This window comes from Epinephelus fuscoguttatus, linkage group LG15 (assembly GCF_011397635.1).
Source record: "Epinephelus fuscoguttatus linkage group LG15, E.fuscoguttatus.final_Chr_v1".
Classification (NCBI taxonomy): domain Eukaryota; kingdom Metazoa; phylum Chordata; class Actinopteri; order Perciformes; family Serranidae; genus Epinephelus; species Epinephelus fuscoguttatus.
Genome location: NC_064766.1, coordinates 27,318,730 through 27,343,540, shown reverse-complemented (window position 1 = coordinate 27,343,540; position 24,811 = coordinate 27,318,730). Strand labels below are relative to the sequence as shown.

At 40.1% G+C, this 24,811-nt stretch overlaps 1 protein-coding gene across 5 annotated transcripts in view; it reads left to right on the top strand.

The window, feature by feature from the left end:
* The window catches only part of st3gal3b (ST3 beta-galactoside alpha-2,3-sialyltransferase 3b), a 79,601-nt gene that overhangs the window by 16,787 nt on the left and 38,003 nt on the right, over positions 1 to 24,811 (top strand). For 3 of the 5 annotated variants that reach the window (XM_049599072.1, XM_049599071.1, XM_049599073.1), the window contains 6 exons: positions 2,618 to 2,765; positions 13,642 to 13,704; positions 14,216 to 14,257; positions 15,474 to 15,516; positions 18,472 to 18,564; positions 23,259 to 23,353. In XM_049599072.1, the coding sequence (XP_049455029.1) occupies positions 2,657 to 2,765; positions 13,642 to 13,704; positions 14,216 to 14,257; positions 15,474 to 15,516; positions 18,472 to 18,564; positions 23,259 to 23,353 (445 nt within the window). In that variant the 5' untranslated portion in view covers positions 2,618 to 2,656. The remainder of the gene's footprint in view (positions 1 to 2,617; positions 2,766 to 13,641; positions 13,705 to 14,215; positions 14,258 to 15,473; positions 15,517 to 18,471; positions 18,565 to 23,258; positions 23,354 to 24,811) is intronic. The other 2 variants (XM_049599074.1, XM_049599075.1) reach the window with 2 other exon arrangements.

The following is a 24,811-nucleotide window of genomic DNA, read 5'->3' as shown; positions in this document are numbered from 1 at the left end:
CATGTTGGCTGGTAAAATATGTAAGTGGCTGCTTCACTCAGCAGCCCCCTAAAAAACAGTGGTAATGTGTTGTTAATCAGTGGCAGGTGGACAAAAAAGTTAATTTCCAACCCTGGCTGCACTGTGCAGTAGGATGGACTCAGGTAATGTGTGACACTTCTTGGTAATATTACCAAGAAAACCACCTCAGAAACCTAAAGACTGCCTTGAGTGTTGCTTTTAGGAACTTATTTTGCATCTTTGCTATATTTCTGTAAAGAAAACACATTGCCATGTAAAATATTTTAGACATTTGGACCTTTAAACGCATCATAACCCTGACTTCACTCCACTGACATGTTCAGGTAACATGGGGCAGCTGGTGAGGTAAAATCTGACAGTCATGTTTGTTTTTCAAATGGTTGAACTCGTTATCAGCTTAGCCATTAATTCATTAAATCATTAATGTAACCAACTTGTCATTTAAAAGATCCCCCAACTTTTCTGTCATGCTTCCTCTGTTATTTTGCTGCCTCTTCCCTTGGTGCCATATTGTCTGTCTGCAGTGGAAATGCATGTGTATGTTTGCATGTGTGTAACAGTGAGGGTTAGTTTGGGACTATTGTAGCTGACATGGACTCACTGCATCACCTTCAATCATTTTTAATCGACAAAAATAAAATATTTAGGGTGGCACATGATAGCGTAATTCATCATTTTATGGCACCAGGTAACCTGAAAAGATGCTGGTTTCACTTCATTTTAGGTTATTTTTTTGTTCCATTTTCCTTGAATGTTTGAGGTACTCACTCAAAATGCTTTCCCATTAAAGGATACATTTATTGTGAAAATATTTTACTTTTAAGTCAAACAGTTAAGCAGCATCCTCCATATTGTTTTTAGCTGCAGTACTCCTGCTGCTAATTAAAAAAAGATAAACATGCCACATGTCTTGTCTTGCAAGTTCTTTTAATCTTTGCTCAATCCATCCTAGTTTTCTCAGACCAGTCAAAATGTTTGTGTCATGTAAAGCACATTTGTATTTGGCTGCTAATATTTAAAAAGCCTCAGATGTAAAACCTTACTTGCCCCATTTTACCTGATGTCTCAAATTACCTGACTTCGCCCGAACTGCTGTTAAATTTATTCCACAGGTGTCTGTTTTTTCCAGTTAAATTCCTTGTCAGGAAGAGCAATCTATCCGACTGCCTGGCAGCCTGTCCACCAACTTTTCCATTTTTAACACTTTATTTATTTAACCTACAGAAGTACTGGTGGATAAGTTGTATTCTATGTAGGATATGCCATGTGGTGTCATCAGGTTGCATTTTATATGAGGGGATCAATAGAGCATTAAGACATTGCTTTTATAACTTGGTGAATAGCATCTGTTGCCTCATGTGGATTATGAACTGCTGTTTTGAAATACATGGTTTTGCAGTGATAGTACGGTCTTATCTGAGCTCAACTCTGCTCAGACAACTCCCTGCGCTAATGCTTTATACTTGCTCATTTGCACTTGCCTCTAGCAGTTTCTCAGGATCACACAAAGATGCCCCAGATTGAATTTGATATATATTTATTTATTTATTTAACATGTCACATCTGAGAAACTGCACAGCACTGTTTTTAATGAAAGCTGTAGATTATGCAAAGGTAAAACCATATCTGGGATACTGAGTACATGCAGGGTGCTGGGTTACAGTTCACAAGATGGCAGGCTACTCGAGCTAATTAGCAGAGTTTGTTCAAAACAGAGGCCAGGCCACACATACGCACAGATGACTAATGGGTTGTCTTGTCTGCTGTCAGGCGACATGTAGACTGGACATGATTCACAGTGTGTAGTGCGACATGATTTGCTGGTTCAGTATGTATAATTCGGACAGTCTGTATCCAGATCTTGTGTGTCTGACACAGGTTAGCTGAGAGATGAAACTGACTGAATGGGGCAGTAATTTTGTGTCACTGTTTTGTGTCACCAAATGAACTAACAACAATGACAGGCGGACATTCATCCCCTTTATCTTATAACTGTCACGCTTTCTGCAGCAGCGAGGGTGTGGTTTCCTGTTTACTAAGTACATTGCAGTTTTTGAGACAGTGTTGTCAATGAACGCTTGGAGAACTGATACGTGCTCGTATGTAGCTGTCATCATTGTGCACGGTCATGACCACAAAAAACGACTTTGTGCTTCTTCTTTTAGTCTGTCAAAATTAAGGAACAAAAACATATTTCTTATTCTTACTTGTGTTTTTTATTGCCTTCCTCCAGACATTGTTAAATAGTCCTCGAAGAGAGAGGATGGTGTATATACCCAAGAGAAGAGAATTCAAATTGTTTTTTTGGTGGAGTCTGACCAGAAACAGTCTTTGCAAAACTACCATCCATCCCATTTACATACATTGTATTTTCTTCTATTTACATGCCTCTCTTAACCTCCAGCCTCTTACCTCCAACCAGCCTTCAATTCTGACTCCACCTTTTCCCTCTATCCACACTCCCTCCCTGTGTGTGTGTGTTCCTCTTTGCTCTCATTGCAAGAGGGATTTGTCAATTGTTTCCTTGCAGCCGATGGACGAGCTTCTCTTTCGGGATGTATAAATGCCATGTCCCTGTACCCTCTTGTCATTGCAGGTGATGACCTGGATGGTGTCATGTGAATGACTGAAGACCATGAAGCCCACACACAAGCTGCTGTTCGTCCTGTGCCCCATGCTGGTCCTGGGCTTTATTTACTACTCCTCTGGGAAGCTACATCTACACGTATGGGGCCAGAAGCCTCGTAAGTGACACCCTCCAGTCTGACTGCCTGTAACATTGATTCATCACCTGATCATCCATCTGTCATCGTCCTTTTTTGAAACCTACATGTTATTGAGAAAACGTGTTCGACACCTGTCTCTGTTTTGCCTCTCTGTGCTGACTGCCAGTTAACCGTGCGTCTGTTTCAGTCTGTTTCTTTTGGTTTCATTCTGCAGTCTCTCTGGTGAACCGTTAGTCAAGCTGTGTGTTGGTTCCTCAAAATGTATCTGTCTCTGATATTGCATTAGTTTTTCATTCACTCCACCAGAGCACCGGATGTGGTGGGGCGAGCTTAATCAGATTGTCTTGTACAGCCAGTGTTAGTTGCTCTTTCTTTGCTACTGAAAACCAGTCTCTCAGATGGAAATGTATTGACAGCCCTCTACCCCAGCTTCAGTAAGAATACCTAAACGGAAGAGATGAAAGCCTTTTCTAACTCCATCTTAGACAGCGTACTCATTTTCTCTCTTCTGTAGATAGGAGGAAATGGCATTTTGAGATTGCCACACTTTGATGATGAAACCATCAACCGTATAACTGAAAATGCAGTTTTGCAATACCCTTTTTTAATGTACCGAGAAGGCACGTCTTCCACTTTCCACTGAAAAATGCCCCTGGTATGTTTGGGTGTTGGTTATGAGTCAGTGTAATTTCCTTGTAACATTGAATATCCTGAATCCACCTTTAGAACAGTGAGGATGAGGGATGTTTGTATACTGTTACTACTTGGCCCCATAAGAAATACATGTTGAGGCAAAATACATGATCAAACTGATGATGGAGGAGGGGTGCTGGTGGGGGGTTATGTCACACTGTGGGTGCCCTGAAACAGCTGTTAAAATCCAGCAGAGGGGGCTAGAAGATTTCTCAAACAATTTTGGAACTTTCTTGTCCTGAGCCTCCTACAGAGTATATTTTCTAGGAAAACATTCCCAGGGAGCAGCTTTTGGCTCAGAAAACATTAATGTGAGTGTTTTGAACCAGATTGAGAGCATAGCTCGAGGGACAGCTTGCTTTCTGAAGTGTAAAGCGTGGAGAACAGTCTTTTCTTTTTAATCTCCCTTGTGTTGCGTCATTGATATCTTCACACTGGTTATGACTGAACTAGAGTTGGACATTTTATTTAGTAATCATAGACCTAGACAGTTTGGATTAGCCTGACGGAGAAATGTGCCCATTCATGTCAAGTCCGTTGCTTTCCCAACTGCTGTCTTTGTGATGCAAAAACACACTGATCTTAGGCAGAGGGATTTAGGTTTCTGAACAGCAATACAATGATTCAGGATGGTGTGTTGAAGCCAGGGCTGATCCATCTACACTCAGTGCCAATTATCAGCAGCCAGCTTTGCTTGTTCTGTTGTTGTCGGGAATACACAGGAACACATTCAGACATGTATCTCGCTCCTTAAATGTTCTGCAACTCTTTCACGGTGATGTCATGTTTGAAAAGGGGCATTTTTCTATTGGAGGTGCTGTGACTATGCCAACACAGGACCAAGTAATATTTCTTTACATGTCTTCTTGGTTTAAATCTGATAACGTTAAAATATCTGAATGTACACTTGTGAAACTGACAACTCAACGGCTTTTGAAATCCACAGAGATAAACATTATATTGCAGAATAGCTTCAGGAATACTCCACCTCCTCAAATGACCGTTTGTCTATCGGTTACTCTCCCATGCCTCCATTTCTTGCGAGAGAGAGAATTCTTGATGAATGGAAGCCATAGAGGCTTCATTATTATTTTTATTTAATCTTTATTTAACCAGAAAGTCCCATTGAGATCGAAAATCACTTTTACAAGAGAGACCCGACCAAGGTAGCAGTCAAAACACATTTAAAATGCAACAAATACAACATATTATACAAAACCCACAATAAAACAACAACTATTCAAACATAGTGGCCTCTCAAGAAAAACAAGCACATGTCTCTGTCACCACATCCTTTATGATGCCCTTAAATTCACTGATAGATATAAGCATTTTTAGATCCTTTTGGAGATTGATCCATGTCCAAGGTGCGTTGAAAAACAACCAACTTGGAGGAGCGTAGCTGGCAACTACCAGAGCTAACAAGGGTTGTAGAGATAGGCTGAAAGTTTACCCAAAATTGCTTTATAGATAAAAATATACCAATGCTGTCGTCTGCGAATGGTCAGTGACATCCAACCAACCAAATCATAGAGAATGCAGTGACGAGTGCGGTACTTTGCATTTGTAATAAAACATAGAGATGCAGGGTATACTGAATCAAGGCTACGTAAAATGGAGGCTTGCGATCAACAACAGCAAAACAGTATCAAAACGTCTATTTTAAAGGCTCTCGCACAACTCGTGCAATATAATCCAAGTCTCAGTTATCCAGTCTTAAGCTTTTTAAAGCACTTTCACATAAACAGTGCAGGTGCACTAATTGTCCAATGCCTGAGACTGTGATATAATATAGTTTTTCTCTTGTAAAATGCGATCCCCTATGACTCCCAATTCATCAAGTATTTTCTCAGTATTTAGGATTCTTCGTCTACTGTGGAGGCATGTGAGAAAAAGAGAGTTTTCTTCCTGTATTTAACACAACACAGTTTGAGTTGTTGATATGTAAATGGTCATTTGGGGGTTGAACTATTCCTTTAATCTCTCAGGAAACTTATAGAAAACAGAGAATGTTCGTCTTCCTTGATGTCATTACTTCCTTTTCAACTCATCGCTGTTCCCCAGCGTCTGTCCCGCTGTGAGGACAAATAGGACTTCAAAATCCGCTTGTTTTTTGTGCCTGTGGCGCAAGTGTTGATTTTCAATCTGTTAAAGTTTTGTTATATTTGAACATGGAGCTCTACCATAACAGAACTGTGTGGAAAGTCAAAAGACAATAGCTAATCAGGCTGAAGAATTTAGCAATGCCACTGTCTGAAAGGGCCATCGAGCCAGCGCAGAATGAGCCTTAAATGTGTCTGATAAGCTGCTACTGTTCGCACATTTCATATTAAGGTAGGTAAGTCTGTGGGTAAGAAGACTATCTAAATTTCTTGCCTTGCTCCCTGTGATTTTAACTCAGTCAGGGGGTCTTGTCTCATCCAATGTGCATGAAATTGTGTCAACCTTGGCATTTCAAATTGTCTGTATTGAACTTAACCCTGCTCTGCCCCTCTGCCTTGTATGGATGTACAGTTGCAGTGTGTCCCCAATTTTAGTGGTTGTGTAAAACTGCCTGACATAAATGAGTCCAACTTTATAAATTATAGATAATATCAGTAATGTAGGTGGTGTTCTTCATATTCCAACATAACTGGGATTACTAAACGTGTGTTTAACTTTGCTCAAAACGTCTTCTGTGTGTGTGTTGCATCACAGACCGTACGCCTGATCAACAGATGACCTTGTCTGTGGTCCATATCAAAGCGGTTTCTCAAGCTGTGACCAAAGTCTCTGTGTAACAAGCCTCTTGTTTTCTGTTGCCTTCCATTTTGTCTCAATTCAGCAACTCCAAAGCAGCGAAGCGAAATGCTTTCAACCTTGTACCATCATCACCTGCATGGGATTGAAATGATACGCAGTCAGTTTATTTTAATAACTGCCTGACACCCTTTGATGTGAAGAAAGCACAAGAATGGAGCTTATTTTTTTTTTCTCCCCTGACTTGTGTTTCAATAGCACAAAGCAGGAAGAGAAGAGCTTTGAATGCACTGGGAAATATTGGCTTTCTGCGTTACTGCGGTGCCAGATGTTTGGCTTAAAGAGGGTCAGAGGAGAGAGAGGAGCATGTGGATGGTCAGCTAAGCTATGCTGTCTCACTGAGAGGATCAAATCTGGATGATCTCTCCGTATTCTTGAACAGTATTGGTAGAGACTCAGTCACTGCCTCACAGACCAATGGAATATATACTGTAGAGGCTTATGCTTTGCTCATCATATGTTTCATTAAGAGCATTTCTATGCATTACCTTTTTGCCATTACTTGATGGCGCTAATGTATGTGTATCTATAATAGACTCATTTTTGTCCTCTTGCAGTAAAAAACACAGGTTTAAGATGCACTTAGATATGAAATCCAAGTGAAATATTGAGGTATTTACCAATGCAAAGTGATGAAAGAAGGGAGCATTATTAATAGGGGTGTCATGATTTTGATTGTGAAGTTAAAATCAGTAGAAATGAGCTTTCGATTTTGATTAATTTAATTAAAGCAGAATTGGCGATAACAATGAAGGATGTTCACATGAAGTGTGGCCAAAATTTCTGATAATGTATGTAGCAGTAGTGCCTGTGTGCAAAAACCTCAGGTTTCAGACCGCCCTGACTACTCTCTTTCCATCAGTTTTTCTTCTCTGGCTACAGAATGAGTGAGTTATAGTGTGCCAGGTTTCTTTAGATCTGCTCCAGGTTACTGCGAGTGTTTACATCAAGCAGCCTTAACTGCTAAATGAAGCTACATGCTAACTTTAGGGAAACATGGAAACGTGGTTGCCGATGTTGTAAATTTCTGCCCGATTTTAGATCATATTCTCTGGAACATGTCCAGTTGTGTTCAAAAGCTTTTAATGGTGATTTTTTTTTCATGGTAAAAAGTGCTGCTATTCCCTGTCATAGTCATTCCTCAGCTGCAGTGATAGTGCAGAGATGCCAAGTTATGGAAGACAGGTGCTAAAACATAGTGTTTCAGACAAAGGGTGAATACAGGTGTTCCAGCACAGACAGTATAAGGAAAATAAAGCATTTAAACATGTTCTAGTACTAACCTTCATTGCAAGTACGAACCTGCAAATGAGCATACTTTAAGTCCCTTTGAAATTAAAGATTTGACATGTGACCTTAGTGTAGTACATTCCAAAAAAAAATATGGCAGTTCGATCACTCTTGATACCATGTAGCCTACCTTTTTTAAAAAAACAATTTGAAAATGTATCCGCAATTGCAGATACGAGTGCCCGAAATGAGTTTCCTCCGTGGGGTGGCTGGGCTCAGCCTTAGAGATAGGGTAAGGAGCTCGGACAGCTGGAGGGAGCTCGGAGTAGAGCCGCTGCTCCTTCGCGTTGAAAGGGGCCAGTTGAGGTGGTTCGGGCATCTGATCAGGATGCCTCCTGGGCGCCTCCCGTTAGAGGTGTTCAGGCACGTCCCACTGGTAGGAGGCTCCGGGGCAGACCCAGAACATGCTGGAGGGATTACATATCTCATCTGACCTGGGAACACCTTGGGGTCCCCCAGGAGGAGCTGGAAAGCGTTGCTGGGGAGAGGGATTTCTGGAGTGTCTTGCTCGGCCTGCTGCCCCCATGACCCAGTCTGGGATAAGTGGATGAAAATGGATGGATAGATGAATTTGAAAATGTCAATGACAGTTGTCAGGCCAGAAAACCAATGATCTTTACTAATCAGTACTCAATAGACAAACAATTGCAAAGCCGTTGGTGCTGGAAAAAAAGGATTAAAAGTAACCATTAAACTGAAAGTCTGGCCGAATCATAGATTTGGAGAATTGTGATTTATAACACAGAATCTGATGCTGTGTAAGTTGTCTTTTCAATAAGCCCATGCCTTGACAAGCTGGTGTCCTGTAGAAAGTGTGTGTGATGCTTGTCACAGGGCTGTGACAGGAGTTGGGTTTAACGAGCCGCTTTATGCAGATCCACCTGATGGTCACCACATTCAGAGGGTTCGTACTCTGACCTGTTGTTCCTCTGTAGCCCCCCTGTGATATGATTTATCCAGGCCTGTTTGAGTAATGAGCCTCACTGCTGAATTCTGTTCCCTGGATTTCTGTCTGTTTTTCTACCAGTGGCCAGAGGCAGCACTTTTTGTGTCCATTTGTTTCACGTTATCTTTTGAGTGTGCCGTGGCAGCGACCTTGGAGTGTCAATTTCAGAGCAGCTTCGTGTGACCGTTGCCATTCCTCTGTTGTCAGCTGGAGTGGATGTTTGACTCTTGTAAGGCTGGAGTGATGAGGGGCCTCTGTCCACTTTACCTGTGTTCTTTCAACTATAGTTTTTTTTCACTCAGTGTAGCTAGCTTCTAAATAGTATTTGTCATAGCTGCTCCAGAGGTGCTCTCAGTTAACATGTTCAAGAATTGTTGGGGCTTTTTTAATGTGTCTGATTCAACTCAAACCACAGTTAAAGCCTGTGCAGCTACGATGAAATAAGTTCACACAGCCTGCTGAATCACTGTAAAAAAAAAAAAAACCCTAAAAACCAGGCTGTTTTTTTTGTGCATTTAATATGCAGCTGTACAAGTGATGCAACAGTGTGCGCCTGCACAGACATGAACGGGCACTTGTGTTGTTATTGGAGCAAACTTTCCATGGCCTCTGGCTTATTTTGAGTGTCAATATAAGCATTTACAACACAACTGCTGTCGTTGATTTGTATTCATGTTGTAAGACAACTTTGTGAGGATTAAACAGCGATTCGATCGACTCTCCCAGTGCAGCAGGACAGAAATTATTGTTGACCTTGGAGAAGAAAGTGCAATCAAATCACTATTTTACAAAGTGTGTAGGTTTCTGATAGAAGAAACAGAAAGATATGTTAGTGTGAACAACAAAACAGTGTGTTTTGCTTTATTGTTACACACTGTACTGTCCTACAAAGACTGACTGCAGTAACTAGGGTAACACTGAAACTAAAAAAGAATAGTCATTTTGATGCCTAAAAAAGATCAATTATTTGACCTATGACCTGAAAAATGCACCTAAGTTGTAGTTACTGTACTCTGCCTTTGTATAAAGCTTTGTATAGCTTTATAGGTCATGCAGAAGCAAAGTGCAGTAGGTACAATTTTGGAGGAAAACTTTTAATTTCTTACTAGATTTAATTTGTTTTATTTATTTTAAAGATGTCTGTTTTAAAGGTAGTAACAGAGAGAACTTAAAGCAACCCTCAGGGTATTATTTTGTTGTAATATTCACTTCATCAGTTTTGACCTAATTTAAGATTACTTGACATCATCGTCTTCATCTTCATCACTAATCTTGCTAAGGCCAGTGTGACATTACCAGTTATTTTGTCACTGGCATCATCCTCATTCTCACATTCACCATTGGCCGTAATACACCTACTGTGATTTTTCTTGGCCTGATAGATTCCCAAATAACGCAGTAACACCATTTACTGCAGTTTGCTGTGGGTTTTGGTTGGATTTTGTACTTACTGCAATATTTACACCCTGTTTTCTCTAGAATAACACAAGGTCAACCAGATTAGGTCTTCATTGTTCTTCCCGTGCCCAAGAGTGTGAGATGCATGATCGACCATCTTGGCTGACTGTGGAGGCGAAACTAAAATCTAGTCTTTTGTTATTCATGCACACTGTCATCTTAAAAAATACACCTCAGTTTTTTGGTAATAAACTAGTATATAGTGGTTTTTGTCATTGGTATGTGACACGTCAAGTGGGCACTGGGCCCTCTGGTGGCATAGAGTTCAGGTTAGCTTTTGTAGGGCAGTATAAGTGATGGAGGCCACAGAAAACCATGTTTAAAATAGCTAAAATCAAATGATCATGTTTATCTGATAATGGACATTTTCCAGAGCTTTCAGCCACATCTCATGACTTTCATCAGCACTTTGAGTTTGTTCAGTTTTAATTAAAATGATTCACTAGTAATCGCATGACCTAAGTGTGGTATTTTGGTTGCTTGATAACAGTGTTTTGTATATCGGAAATGTGTGGGCGGTATACAGTGGTATGTGGACATTGTGCTAAGATTTTTGTGCCCTTTGTCAACTTTTTTTTGGTTTTGTTTTATGTTTCAGAGAAGTGTGGTAAATAGTGTGAATGTTGATTTCAGATTGTATTATTCCGTGATGTGGACATGACCTGTGTTTAACCCCTTTTACACATGGATCCCACAACACCACTTAAAGCGTTTTGGATCCCACAACACCACTTAAAGGGTTTTGTTTTGAGTTTTGAGTCTGTCCTCTCGACATAACGCAGCCACATTGATAGGCCAACACTTGTGAGTGACTAGTCATCTTTCCGTCAAACGTTGTGGTGCATGATGGAGTTTCAACACACATGCTTTTGAATTCAGAGTTTCCCAGCAGTGCACTCACTCATAATAGTTTGCTTTGTTGCTACTAACAGCAAAACCACCGCAGGGTTTTAAATCGCACTTGAAATTAACACCTGCATGGTGAGAAATTAATGTATTCCACTTCCACCAGTCAAGCTGCTGACATTTGTGCCAACAAGCTGCAACTTTTAACTCTGTTGATTTCACTCCTAATCGCTTTTCTAAAATAAAACACTCAAATAGTTCATGAAATTGATGTTGTCATGACAAATCCATTTGTTTTAATTGTGTCCTAAATATCTTTAAAAATGTTTTTACATTTTGCTCTACAATCTATAAAGATACATGATCTTTCTAAGAGGGATTTCCCATCCCCCTGTCGTTGTCCATGCTTGATTAGCAGTAAGATCAGCCGTTGCTCAAAGAGCGTGCTCTAAATATCCCTGAGCCCAGCTTGGTTTTCAACATCAGGGATTGCCTTCTCTTGTGGTCATCAGTGTACACCTATACAGTTTCAGCTGGGACAGGGTTTGACGCTTCCTAATTGGGGAATTTGATCTGCCAGCAGCCCTCACATGGAGAGGCTGCATTGTGCTTACAGCCTATAATAAAAGAAGACAGGTCTGTACAACAATTTACATTTGCAGAATTTGATGCTGTCTTTGTCACAAGGAGCACTTTTTGTTCTTGGTCTGTTTTAAAGAGGGCTTTGTAGTTTAGTCGTGGTTAATCATCAGCGTTTGGATGAAACAACACGTCAGCTGTGCTGTGATTGTTTTGATAGAAGCGACTGTTTTCATTTTTTTCTCTAAAACCTGTGTGGTGTTTTTGTTTGAAGCTCACCGGCTTCTTAAGTAAAGGTTCTGTGTTTTTGTCTGTTTGGTAAAACAAATTAGAATAATTAATCTGAAAGGAGATGTAGAATGCAAAATGTGCAGCAGTTGCAAAAAATCCTGAAGCACAATAAACACGGCTTAAAGCAAGTTCAGAGTAAGTCATCGTTACTGTGGGTTTGTCACTGCTGTTAGCACATATTCTTTCAGAAACATTGAGAATCTCTCACATTGTTCTGTGAATTTGTAATATGACAGACTTGTATAATAAGTCATTCTAGGGATGGGCGATTGAGTTCACTCAATGTATCGTGGGCTGTTACGCATGGGATATATAAAATGACTATCGCTAACGCCATTTGATGTGACGTCATTTTTTTAAGCCACTGGCATGAGACGTTTTGTTGTCTTGCTCTCCCTCTTGCAGACAAAAAGAAAGAAAAAAAAAAAAAAAAAGACTCACACCATAAGTCACAAGCATTCCACCGCCCATGCAGACCACACACTCCTGGGATAGTATGTAATCAAGAGAGGCGTGTGTTTTGTATCTGCAGGGCTGCAGACCACAACTATGTAGTCACATTTTGCAACCATGGAGCACCAGTGCAACTTGCAAATATTATTAGTGTATGACTGGACAGCTGTTAGTTTGTCGCCCTCTCACAGTGACTAAACCTTCATGTTTAACAGTGCTGCGGTAAAGTTAAACTTTTCGTTAACTGCTAACAGCTAACTGTTGACCAGAGGCTTTAAGTTCACAGCATAAAAATTAAGACTTCTGGCCCGAGTCGAGCCGTGACCTTCAGAATAAAAGCGCCAATGGTTCCACTTTGATTTATTATTTCATTATAACAAATGCTTTGTTGATCTTTATGATAACAGTATTCAATTTTACTTCATTATAACAGTACTTTATTTAACTTTATTATATAACTATAGCTGCTTTATTTAACTTCATTGTAACAGTGGTTTATTTTACTTTACTGTACAACAATTGCTACTTTATTTAACTTTGTTGTAACTGTAATTTATTTTACTTCATTGTAACAGTAGTTTATTTTACTTTACTGTATAACAATTGCTACTTTATTTAACTTTATTGTAACTGCAGTTTGTTTTAATGTATCATAACTGTACTTTAACTTTATTATAACAGCACTTTATTGTACTTTTTACTTTATTGTACCTACTTTGTTTAATTTTATTGTGACTGTAGTTTATTGAAGTGATTAACTGTAACTCTAGTTGATTTAAATTTATTATTTATTTATTTTTATTTTATTTATTATTTTACCTTGTTATATAACAATAGCTACTTTATTCAACTTTTTGGGAACTGTAGTTGATTTAAATTTATTATAACAGTACTTTATTTTACTCTGTTATAATAGTACTTTATTATACTTCATTAAAACAGTACTTTAATTTATTATAACAATAGCTACTTTATTTAATTTTATTATAACTGTATCATATTTAACCTTATGTAACAGTAGCTTCTTTATTTAACTTAACATGACAGTATATTATTTAACTTTATTATATAAAAGTAAGTTCTTTATTTAGCTTTTTTGTAACATTAGTTTAGTAATTTAGTATTTTAGTATCTACAGTAGTTTAGAGAAGATTTTAAAATATCGAGATATATATACAGTGTGTGTGTCACGACATAACCTAAAATATCGCAGTATTATTTATAGACCATGTTGTCCAGCACTAAGTTATTCTCTGTAGATTCTAAAACATTTATTCTGCATTGTTGTGAATGTCACTGTGATGCACATCAGGGGATTAGCCTTAAACCTTCAATGTTTTGTTTCTCTCTGTCTCTGTGTCTGCCTTTTTGTGCACCTGCTTTTGTGCGTAGCTCCGGTCTGTGTTCTGCTGATGTTGAAAACATTCTTTTATTCTAAATATTCTGAGTGCTTTGGTCTTGGTTAATAGTTGTATCGTTGCTTCCACAGCTCTACACTGGTGATCTTTTTTTCAGTGTCTTAACCCCTTTTGTTTTCAGAGAGTGATGCAGAAGAGACAACTGTAGCCCCGACTAAAGGGGCTGAAGTGAAAAGAATTACAGGTAGAGGCACTGAGACCCTGCCCGTTTATACTGGGTGACTGTCAAACTGTCAGCTGGGTGATTTTACCCTGGGCTAATAAGATTTTTTTTTTTCGTTGGAATATATATCTCTGCTAACGCAACAATGAAAGCTTTACATTTTTACCACTTTCATCCACCTATCATCATTTGTTTTTTTGTGTTTTATTACCAAAAATGTTTGTGCTCATTCACTCATGCAGTTCTTATGGTTAACTTTCAATATACTACTGTCATGTAATCACAGAAACACAATGGGGGCTTTCTGCAGTTAATTTTCCACTTCACTGGGCTTTCCGCCTTTGAATAAAGATTGAGACTTAGTAGCTTTAATCCCAGTAGTCTGAATTATAATTCTAACAGCTCCTTCTCCTCCCTTGCTTCTTCTGACTCTATAATGTCTGGCATTTGCAGTTGGCTTTGTGTTCAAGTCCAATGCTGCCCCATAACAGACTGACCTCAAATGCTGCTAACTGACCATTTTGTGTTTCAGAAATGGAAACGGACATCACCGTGGGACGAATAGTAGGCTCAGGTACATCTGCAGCCCCACCAATCGAACCCCCCCACTCATCCTTGTTGTACCGCCACCATTATAAGAAAATGACAGAGCCTTTTAAAACCCTGCGATACTTCAGCAGCCACATTTGGGTTGAGAAGTTTATAATTTTCAAAAACAAAAGAGCCAACTTTGTCAGTCAGGTGTGTTCTTAACTGGGAAAGCAACTGAATTTGGTACCCATGACAACTAGTGAGGGATAAAACATCTTGCTCAGTCATGGTCCTTCACATGAAGCTGCAGTGTGATACAACACTGCCCTCTGTTGTCTTGGCTCAGTAACAAATGGTTGGCAAGTGAAGCAGTCTGCAGGAGTTTTGGTGCATAATACTGTCAGGTTCCACAGACCAACATTTGTCGTAATGGTAGGACCCTGCCGCTTTAATTTCTCCCCAGCTGTCGCCTCGACTTGACCCTTTGGCTGCTTTATGCTTCTCAACAGAAACATAACGCACACACACTCACTCGCTCATCTTGGCTGCCATGGCAAAGTCCCCATCCTCCAGGGCAGTGCTTGGATTCTTCCCTAACCAGCCGTCACGCATTCCCATTGTCCTTTTCTTTATCTTTCTCCTCCAGCTTCTTCTCTGTGAAGACAAGATCCGCAACCACAGGAGTAATACCACGCTCTTCCTACTTTCAACTAATGCTCATGTTAAACGTAGATCTCTGTGATGCTAATTACAGCATTTCACTGACAGACATTGTTTAATAGACTCTGTAATTATAGAATGTAAGACATAGATACTCAAATGACATCACTGAGAATAAAGTTCTCATTTCTCCAAAAATATTTTTACCTCTGTGCTTCTCTGTCTTCTACCTCAACGCTTCACCAGGCACCTATTGGCCACCCCTTTGGTTGTCCATAGGTGATCTCTAACTTCTTTTCTAACTTTATTTTAAACTCAACAGATTGTTTTGGCTGGCTTCTCCCTAACCTCGCTTGTTTGTCACAAATCCTTAATTCTAATGCTTTTATTTTCTTTTACATTCGCCATTTTGTTTTCACTGTGAACGATGCACAGGTTGTTTACAACTACAGCCATTGAGCTGATAGTTGCAATTATGTACATTGGATGAACAGTGCTAACGATTCAACCATAGAAAGTGTCCACATGCTGTACTTTTTGTCTCTTTTTCTCTGCATTGTAGAGCTGCGTAGTAATTTCCTCTTCTCTTTCTTTTCCAGTGTATGATAAGCAGGGCTTTCTGCTGCAGCTGGACACAAAACTGTGAGTACATCTCGATGTAGTAAACATTTGTCACGTTTAGCAACTCTCCATCATGTACTGTGTGGGATATTTCTAGTTGTTATATTTAGAATAGCTGAATTCCCAGTTACTTTGACTCCATTAGTTTAGGTATGTTTTGCAGCTTGTTCCAGTGAGCACTTATTCATACACGTTCCGGTTGATCAATGGGGAAACATGAAACAGGAAAACGTAAACTTTCAGCCGATTAATCTCCCTCGATGTTTTTAAATAAACACGTTATGTCTCATTGGAGTCCAAACCAAAACCTGGTGACAAATGCACAGATTTAATCGGTGGTCTGAGTAACACATGAAGAGATTTGTGTGAATCGTGATGTAGTTGGTGTTTTCGCCTTTTATTCCAGAGCGGCTGTGGTTTGTCAGGGCGAGAACATGCTACATTGAGTCATTACATAGCCGTCATTGTGTCAGCGTGTCTGTTGATTCGTGTATAATTCCCTGAATTGGTTTGACACTCTTGCTCTAAACTGCCACGATAAGGGCCTTTCTCCGGTCCTCCCATTACCATGCAGGCAATAATCATACACTCCCATCACCACCCCGGCTCCCACGGGGCACGTCTGTCTGCACTCTGCTCACACACTGTAAGCACTATGTCAGCACACACTTTAAGGTGGTTTTCACATGGCTTCAGTTTATCTGATGCAGCTCCTTACATTATATCTACAGCGTCATAAATTACTCCAGTAGAGCACATGCAGACAAGCTTGCAATTCATCATAAAGCTGGTAATTAGTTTTGTGATTTGTAATTTATTTCTGCTGGTGGTCTGACTGATTGGATTGGATGGAAAAGTGCCCCCAAGTTTTCTTTCCCACCAAATCCTGTACCAACTTGAGGCCAGTTGAGGCCAAGCTGCAAAGAAACAGCATTCTAGCATACAGAAATTTAAAGGGTTACCTAACCCCCTAAATGACCACTTGTGTATCAGTTACTCACCTCGCGTTACTAGTGGTGTGCCATATCATCTCGTTTGCGTGATACCCGCATTTTTTTGACTTGTTGACATATTGACGTCATATTGTTACCCATGGCAACAACAAGCATGTCTGAAAGCGAAAGTATAACCGACTCCGCAGTGGTTCCAAAAAGAAGAGCAGCTTCAGTAGTGTGGAATAATCTGTGGCGTCCTGAATGTTTTATGAACAGCCCCGGACTTCTCAGACTCTTTTAGCAACTTACTGCTCAGAGGGAACTCATTCAGCGGCTCCTCTGGCAGCAGCACTGCGTGTCTCCCTCTCCTCTCTCGCCGTATGCAAACGAGAATCGGTGTCATAAAGCGATTAAACTTCTGGTAACGTAAACCTATGTAACGCTCGTGTCTCGACAAAAAACCTCCATATATGTGAATGTACGATAGTTGTGGTATCATAACAGCCTGTCACAGGTTACAGCGTGATGATTAGAGGAGAAATGGCAAAGCATAAAGGTCCAGGTGGAAAAAAAAAAAAACAACTGAGTCATTTTTTTGCTAAAAGAAGGAAATCACCTGTTGATTTTTATATACATATACATACATTTTTTATATATATATATATATATATATATATATATATATATATATATATATATATCCCAGGGGGCATTTTTGTGTTTGGAAACTGTTTTAATGTGTAATTTGTGGTAGATTTTATTTAGTTGAACTATTAATATTGTATACAGAGTCTGAATCTCACTCTGAGTTACTGTTGTTTATAAACGTAAGAAACGAGAGATCATTACTGTTTAGTTTTTACTGAATATTTAAAGCCAAACTGTTAGACACACACACGCGCACAAAACTCGTCTTGCACAGTATAATCCAAGTCTCATTTGTCCAGTCGCACTTTCCAAACAAACGGCCCTTTCTGTAGGAAAACTTGATTAAAAGTGAAACTTATTTCTGCTTGTTATTTCTCATATCTGCTATTTCAAAGCCAGACTCCATTGAGGAAAAAGTTATTTTACCTTGCTGAACATGAGAGCTTTTGGTCTACTGCTGCCCTGATCATTTAGTTTGTTTGTATTGTTGTGTGACCTTGGTGTTTTAAAGGGTTTGTTCAGATTCATCAAACTCACACAATAACAAAAACAAACAACTGATTGAGGCAGCAGTAGACCAGCAGCTCTCATGTACAGCAAGATAAAATTACTATTTTTGTCAATGCAGTCTGGCTTTGAAGAGAGCATAGGTAAGTTTCACTTTCAGTTCAGTTCTCTGTCATAAAGGGCAGTCTGTTTGGGAAGTACTGAGTGTATGATGGATATATTAGACTTGGATCATACTCCACGAGTTATGTTAAAGTTTGTAATCGAATGCTTTGATATAGTTTTACTGTTGTTAAACTTGGTCACGTATGACTTCAATTCCTCAAGGATTTTCTCAGTTATTTGGTTCTTTATTCTCTGGGAGCATGCAAGAATAAAAGTTTACTCAACGTAACACAAGGTGAGCAACTGATACACAAATTATTATTTGTGGAGTGAAGTATTCCCTTGATATATCAACATAGAGGAGCTCCAAATTGTGCACAAGAAGCCCCAGTCGACAGCTTCTCCTGCCAGCTCTGATTTCGGGCCTCACATAGTGCTACGACTCGGGCCTCCCTCCCTTCTCGCTGTTTATTTGAACTAGATTCATGGCATACATCAGATTATTAATGATCATTCTAGTAATCGGGAGGTTCTAGTTTTAGCACTGCCGGTGTGATTATTTGAACAAGGCCCCTCTGCTTTGTCTCGCCACACACAGGTGATCCTCTGAGCTGTTGCTGAGCTCTCAACTTCCTACGCAACCCGTTTTTTTCCACCTATCTCTCAAGCAGATTGTTTGACAAGCTCAGTTTTTGGGGCTTAGAAATGTGTCAGTGTAATTGATAATCAGTTATCACAATGTGTCTGATTAATCGCTCTCCTGTGTTCTTGCAATGTACAGGCCACCAGAGTTGGCATACAAGTACGGCAACCTCAGCGAAGGAGTGTGCAAGCCAGGATATGCAGCAGCCAAGATGACCACCATCTATCCTAAGTGAGAAGGATCACCCTTTTTTTGCACATAATTTCACATAACAGTGGAGATGCAGCTGGAAGCAGGCACACTCCTTTTAATCTTCACATGCAAGCTTCGCAAACAAATCATTTTAATTGGATGTCAGTGGGAGAAAAGCTAAAACTGTCACTCGAGCATACCAAGACGCATGATGTCACTACTCAAGCCAACTTGGCCTTAAGGGTTTTGAGTCAGAAACAGAGAAGCCCCCACATTCCTCTACAATCTTTCCCAGTTTCAATCATGTGTCTATCATGTTCTCCCCCACTACAAACCCCCGACTGTGTCCTTGTGATCCCCCTGTTACACAAAAGAACGTTTGTCAGGCGAGTACAAGGTCTCCCATCTTTCTCCTATCACATCCAAGAGCCTTAGAGGCCTTTTCTGTGAACGACACCAACCAACTTCCTGTCCTGACTCATCACGAGCTTCCTGATACGCAGCCTACACAGTCCACACAATCTGCCACGGCCCTCACTGATGTCATTGGCTCTTTTGATTTTTCTATTTGCCTCTATTTGCTGTCCATCTCAGCTCAATCTATAGGGCATTGTATTATATCAGCAGCATTCTCAGAGCTAAGCTAATAGAGGGGCACTTTGCAGCATTGCTGAACAATAGCCAGTAGCACTTCAGTGCAGCACTTGAACTAGTTATAGGACAAATTTGTCCACCCATCTCTAAGAATAAGTATTGAACATGATTTATCCACTGCCTGAGGATGCCCAGTAATGTTCAGTACTTAATAAAATACACTATCAGGTCAACAACACATTTCACAAAACCTTTTTACTTAAATATATAAACATATGTTACGTTTTGAAGTATTTTTAATTACACTTTTACATAAATATCCTGCTACCTACTTCCCTACAGGGCTCAGGCTGTTCACTAGTAGCACTCGTAGTCTTGACTGAAAAGTTTAGGGGCACCAGCACAAAATTTATTAGCATCACTTTAAATCAGTGTGCAGCACATTCATATTTTTTCAGTCTTAATTATATTACTCAAAAATGCTAGTAATACATAGACAAACAACAGAATCAACAATGTAATGTTATATTTTAAAGAAAGAGACACAAACTCTTAGCTACGCAGCTCTGAAGTTTGCTGATACTCTCTGGGAACATTACTGGTGGGAATTACAGGTGTATGTAGATATTGCATAGTGCACAATGTACTATGTATGTCTGTTTATAGTCTGTAATATAGTCTGTATATAGAGTTTTTTGTTCTCCTAGCAACTCTAAATTAAAGAACAAAGTAATTCCCCTCAGAATTTAATGGGATTTCTTAATTTAAAGAGGTAACAACATGCTTTATACTTCCTGTGAATGAAATCCATTTAATCTTATTTCCATATCAGTATGTATTTTATACTCCGTGGTAACACCTTATTTTAAAAAGTGGACATAGTCACATGTATGTCCTGGGCTTTTTTTTTTATATTCCTTCAAGACGTGAGTGACATTTAGTTTGAAGCAGAAACCACACTTTATGTTGAAGTACAGTGAATTTCTGGCACAGAGCTTTTATTTTGAAGTGCCGTTTCCTGCTGTCTAGTGAAGACAGCTACTTAACAGAGACACCAAACTAGCTCAACGACATGGCCAGATGCAGGTATGACTCTGAATATATTAAACTGTGTGGACCTTGAACTAACGACTAAGGAGAAATCTGGACCAGTTGGGAGCCACTGCTCTAGACCACCTGAAAAGCACAGGTGGATGGGATTTAATCCAGGTTGGCTGACTGAGAAAAATATTGCGCTTAAGATCACTGTCACTCGCATTTCCATGGTTAAGCCAGCTGCCACTGCCATTGGAGACAGACACAGGCAAAGCAGAGCAAAGTCTCAATGAGTAGAACAGATGTAATGTTGTTCGTGCAGCAACGTACACATGACGCCAATTCTCTTGGTTGATTTTAAAACACAAAACAAATAATAATTAAAAAAAAACAAACAAACAAACGGGGGGAATATTTGCAAGTCACACTGGTGATCATTGTTATAAAATGTAGTGGTACTGTCTCCAAAAATAGGCGCAAAATGAAACTGAATGGTAGCAGTCTGGAGCCCTGTTCTTATCTAATAAAACTCTTTCTATCCCTGCCTGTGATATTCTGCTCCAATATTCCATCAAAATAAGACCCTTTAAACTGTCAAAGTGAGGCCATCCAAACCATATGACACAGTATATACAGAAAATACTGACTGAATCACAAACACCATCAGCAGCACTGCCAGCTGTAAATTGCAGAGTGCTACTTACCAAGACACACGAAGCAGTTTTGTGGAGCTGCCCTCTACCTATCTGAGAGGCTACGTGTTAACAACGTCCTCCCTCCTAATGACTTCCTCTAATCAGCCGCACGTGTCGGATCAAAGTTCTGCACAACACAGAACCCCCACAGGGAGCCCACTGATTACTACCACCTCCAGCCCAGCCACACATAGGTCAATGAGCTCAATTAATGCTGCACTTTGTGTAAGTTTGTGTGTATGTTTGTGTTTGTATGCATGAGTTTAAGTGTATGGTTGATCCTACACAATTAAGCAGTTTGTGATTTATCATGTCCAGTGCGACAAGGAGTCAACCAATTAAGATAGTGTTTGTTAACTCCGTCTGCTCTGTATGTTTACCAGGCCAAAACAAACTAATTTAAAAGTCCTTGTTAGCATTTTGTTTAAATAGGTGTGGCCTACAGTTCAGCTGTTAGAGAAAACCTACTTAACCTCTCGCAGTGAGGTCCTCTCCCTCTAATCATCTCCTGCTTCCTCCATGTTTGTCTTTTCTGAAGCCCCCTGCCCTGCAGAATCCAATTTATTTTCCACACCTCCCCTCCCCTCTGCTTTACCCAAAACTGTTTGTATTGGAGCCCTAAATCAAGTGTTGGCAGTGAACTTGGAGCGGCACGGTTATGAAAATATTGCCCGTGAGAGATGGACCCAGCGAAGGAAATGAGCACAATGCTTCCCTGCCTGTTGGCTGTTTTTGGGAGCCCTCACTTTTTATTTAACAACAAGCAGCCCCCTGTCTCTCTGCTTTGTCAGGATGTCAGTGACTGACTGTCGGTCAGGGCTCAGTGACTTGCAATGGTCCCGTGTTATTTATAGCCTCTCCTGGCCTCAGAATTCTTGGGTTTAATGAATCTCCATTTGTTTTGGCAGGACAGCAGTCTGTGAGTGTGTGTGTGTGTGCGTGTGTGCCCCTGTCAGGTGATGTGAGGAGGGGAGAGAGTCTCCTCTAGAGTCCTCTCTCAGCTTTCATGCTTTAAACCTGGGGGATAATGAGGGTATCAAAGACCGATTAGGGTGCTTGGATGAGGTTTAAGCTAACCGGAAGGGCTCCCAATAATGTCGGCCATGTTTGGTCATTGTGGCTCAGAGCTGCACATATTTCTTGTGAACCCATGGCAGTGTTATGGGAACAAGCTGTCCAAGATTCCTGCTGAGAAACAAGGGAGCGTGATGGTGCTTGTATATCCTCTCCTGATTCCAGTTTAAAATGCCTTTGCTAGTTACTGTAGCCTGTCAGCTGCGGGAGCTGTAATTTATGGTCGGTGAGAGAGTTTGTGTGTGTGACAGCCAACCATTAGCCCCTCAGTGAGATGCAATAGTTATCTCGCTAGTGGTCTGGCTTCCTCTAATCCCTGCAACTGTCTTCTGTCATGAACAAAATAATACACACCAGCTCAATAGATCTCTCCAAGGCGCCTTGCTCTGTCTTGTCTGTGTGTGCGTCCTGATTGATTATTTAGGTCTGACACGGAAACACACAGAGCGCCACGCGTGTTAACGCCAGAAAAGAGACGATGAGAGCAACTGTCTCTCTCTCCTCTTGTGTCCGTCCCCTCCTTTTAGTTTGACAGCAGGTCATAAAAACACACATTCATCCTGGAGCCACGCTTACAGAAGTGGCACGTAGCCCAGCGCTCGGGTCGCAGGCGTGACTGAGAGGAAATGGCTTCTTTTGATTTTAGAGCATCAATTAATCAAAGAGGGACACACACACATTCATACAGACACACAGGATGAGGAGGAGGCAATGCTGGAAGTAGCAGTTAATGGGGCATAAAAAACACTGGTCATAAACTTCTTTTTAAATTTCAAACTTTTCAATCTGTCAGGATGACTTAGTTCTCGCTGGAGTAGTTTCTCTGTGAATTTTCTGGATACTGTATTTTTTCAGAGACAATAGTGAGAACTACTTCCTGCACTCTAATTCAGTTTGTAGAAACAGTCTCGCCCCAAATCATTTGAGGAAAAGCATCCTGGCAGGAGCAAGTTGTCCCAGCAGATTTATCAAAACCGTGTGTCAGCTGTGATTTAGACTTGGGTGGAGAGGTTATGTTGATGGGTTATGCTCTGCAGCCGCTAACTGTGTCGCTCCCTGCCTCTCAGATTTTATTACCCACTTAGTTTTTAGCTTCTTTGCTGAGTTCAGGCTCCACTTGTTTTGGGGAGGCTTTAGCAGGGGAGATGGGGATTAATGACAGTGAAACAAGCGATTTTGTTTGTCACTTTGTGGCTTAAACGTTGACCAGGTCATTAACACTTTTGGCCCAGATGGAGCTGAGATCACAGGGTCTCTCTATGGGGAGGAGAAAGGTGTCATGGTGGAATGCTCACAAAATAATTAATATCTATTTCTTTTTTCTCCTCGTTGCAGGTTCGTAAAACCAGCACCCATGTTTCTTGATCGGAACTTCAAACGTCTCGGAAAAGTCAGCAATTACTTACCTCCTTTTGGATTCAAAACGCAAGGTAAGAACAGTTTATTCTACCTAGTACCTTCCACTAGTGACATCTACTGTACATTCATAAATAATGTGCTCAGGTGTGGTGTCCACAAGAACATAAACACTGGTAACATTTTGATCTGCTGTGTTAAAGCTGAGAACATGTTGTTAGTGCTGCTAATTCTATGAGGTTTAGATGCTGTGTGGGAGCTTGACAGCAGGTATGTTGTACCTGCAGTGCCTGGTGTCTTAGAGTAATAAACAATCTGATTGAGCCGGTACCAAGTTCAAATTTGTGTGTTTTCAATATTGCCCAGATGATTTATAGTTTTGTATTGAGCTGCCAACATTACACTTGGGTCAAAAGGTGATGAAATGAAAAGTAAGGGCTGCCAGCCTCCTTCTTCCTTATCATCACGCACCAGTTGGCTTCTCATTAGATTTGGTCTGACTGGTCACTGGAGTGAATATTGGAAAAACAAGAAAAATATAATTCAGTATGATCCATTAGTCTACACTGTCATGTAAATGCTTAAAGAGACATCACAGGATGTTGTGATAACCACACATAGTTATTGCAATATTCAACTGGCCCTATACAAAAAGTTATACATGAATTTTTAATTGACTTTATCAGTATGTTGTGGGCACTCATTTCCCTAATAAAGAGGCAAATCAGCTAAAAAATGTAATTTAATTTAAAAAACCTTTACGGGGACCTATTTGTCACCTTTGGCGCATGTAGTGTGTGACACATCAAAAGCTGTGATTGGCAGCCAGTGTGAGGGATGATAACATTTAAAAGGGAAAAAGAAAATCCACTATTTTTATTACCAAGTTATAGTTTAAGTTATGGTCTACATATTAACAGGTTTTTAATCTGTCATTGAAGTATATGCTACTGGGTGTTGAGTTAGATCCAGTTATTCTAAATACTCTATTCTAAATATGTTTGGATGGTGCTGACCATCAAAACTGCTGCTAAAAGTATTCACTTGAAAAATGTAGATGTTAAGAAGCAGCAGTGTTGCATAACTGAGCCATGTTGTGGGCTATGTATTTCTTCCTTAAGAGGAGTGTGAAACATTTGTTTCACAGCTTCAACATGATGTTTTTTAGATGGGTTAAGCAAAGTGCATCCATACAAATGTATTATTAACAGCTTAGTTGTTGAAGAGAGGGGAAAGACACTATGGAATTGGTGTTGGTACCAACAGATTTGCAAGGTTGCAGTATAGATATTGGGATTGGACATGTACAAGTGGTTTTCAGCCATCCTTACCTCTCATACTGTATCTGCTTGTGGCATCACTGATGCAACATGTGAGCCTTATTAACGAACTGCCAACGTCTCTTAGGAGACAAATTCTGTAGCCTGATACTCTGAATTATTTTGTTACTTTTTTTTCAAATTGCTGAAAAGAATCAAGGATGTGGGCAGCGATTCAGAGAGTTTTTTTTTTTTGTCCAAATACCTGCTCTT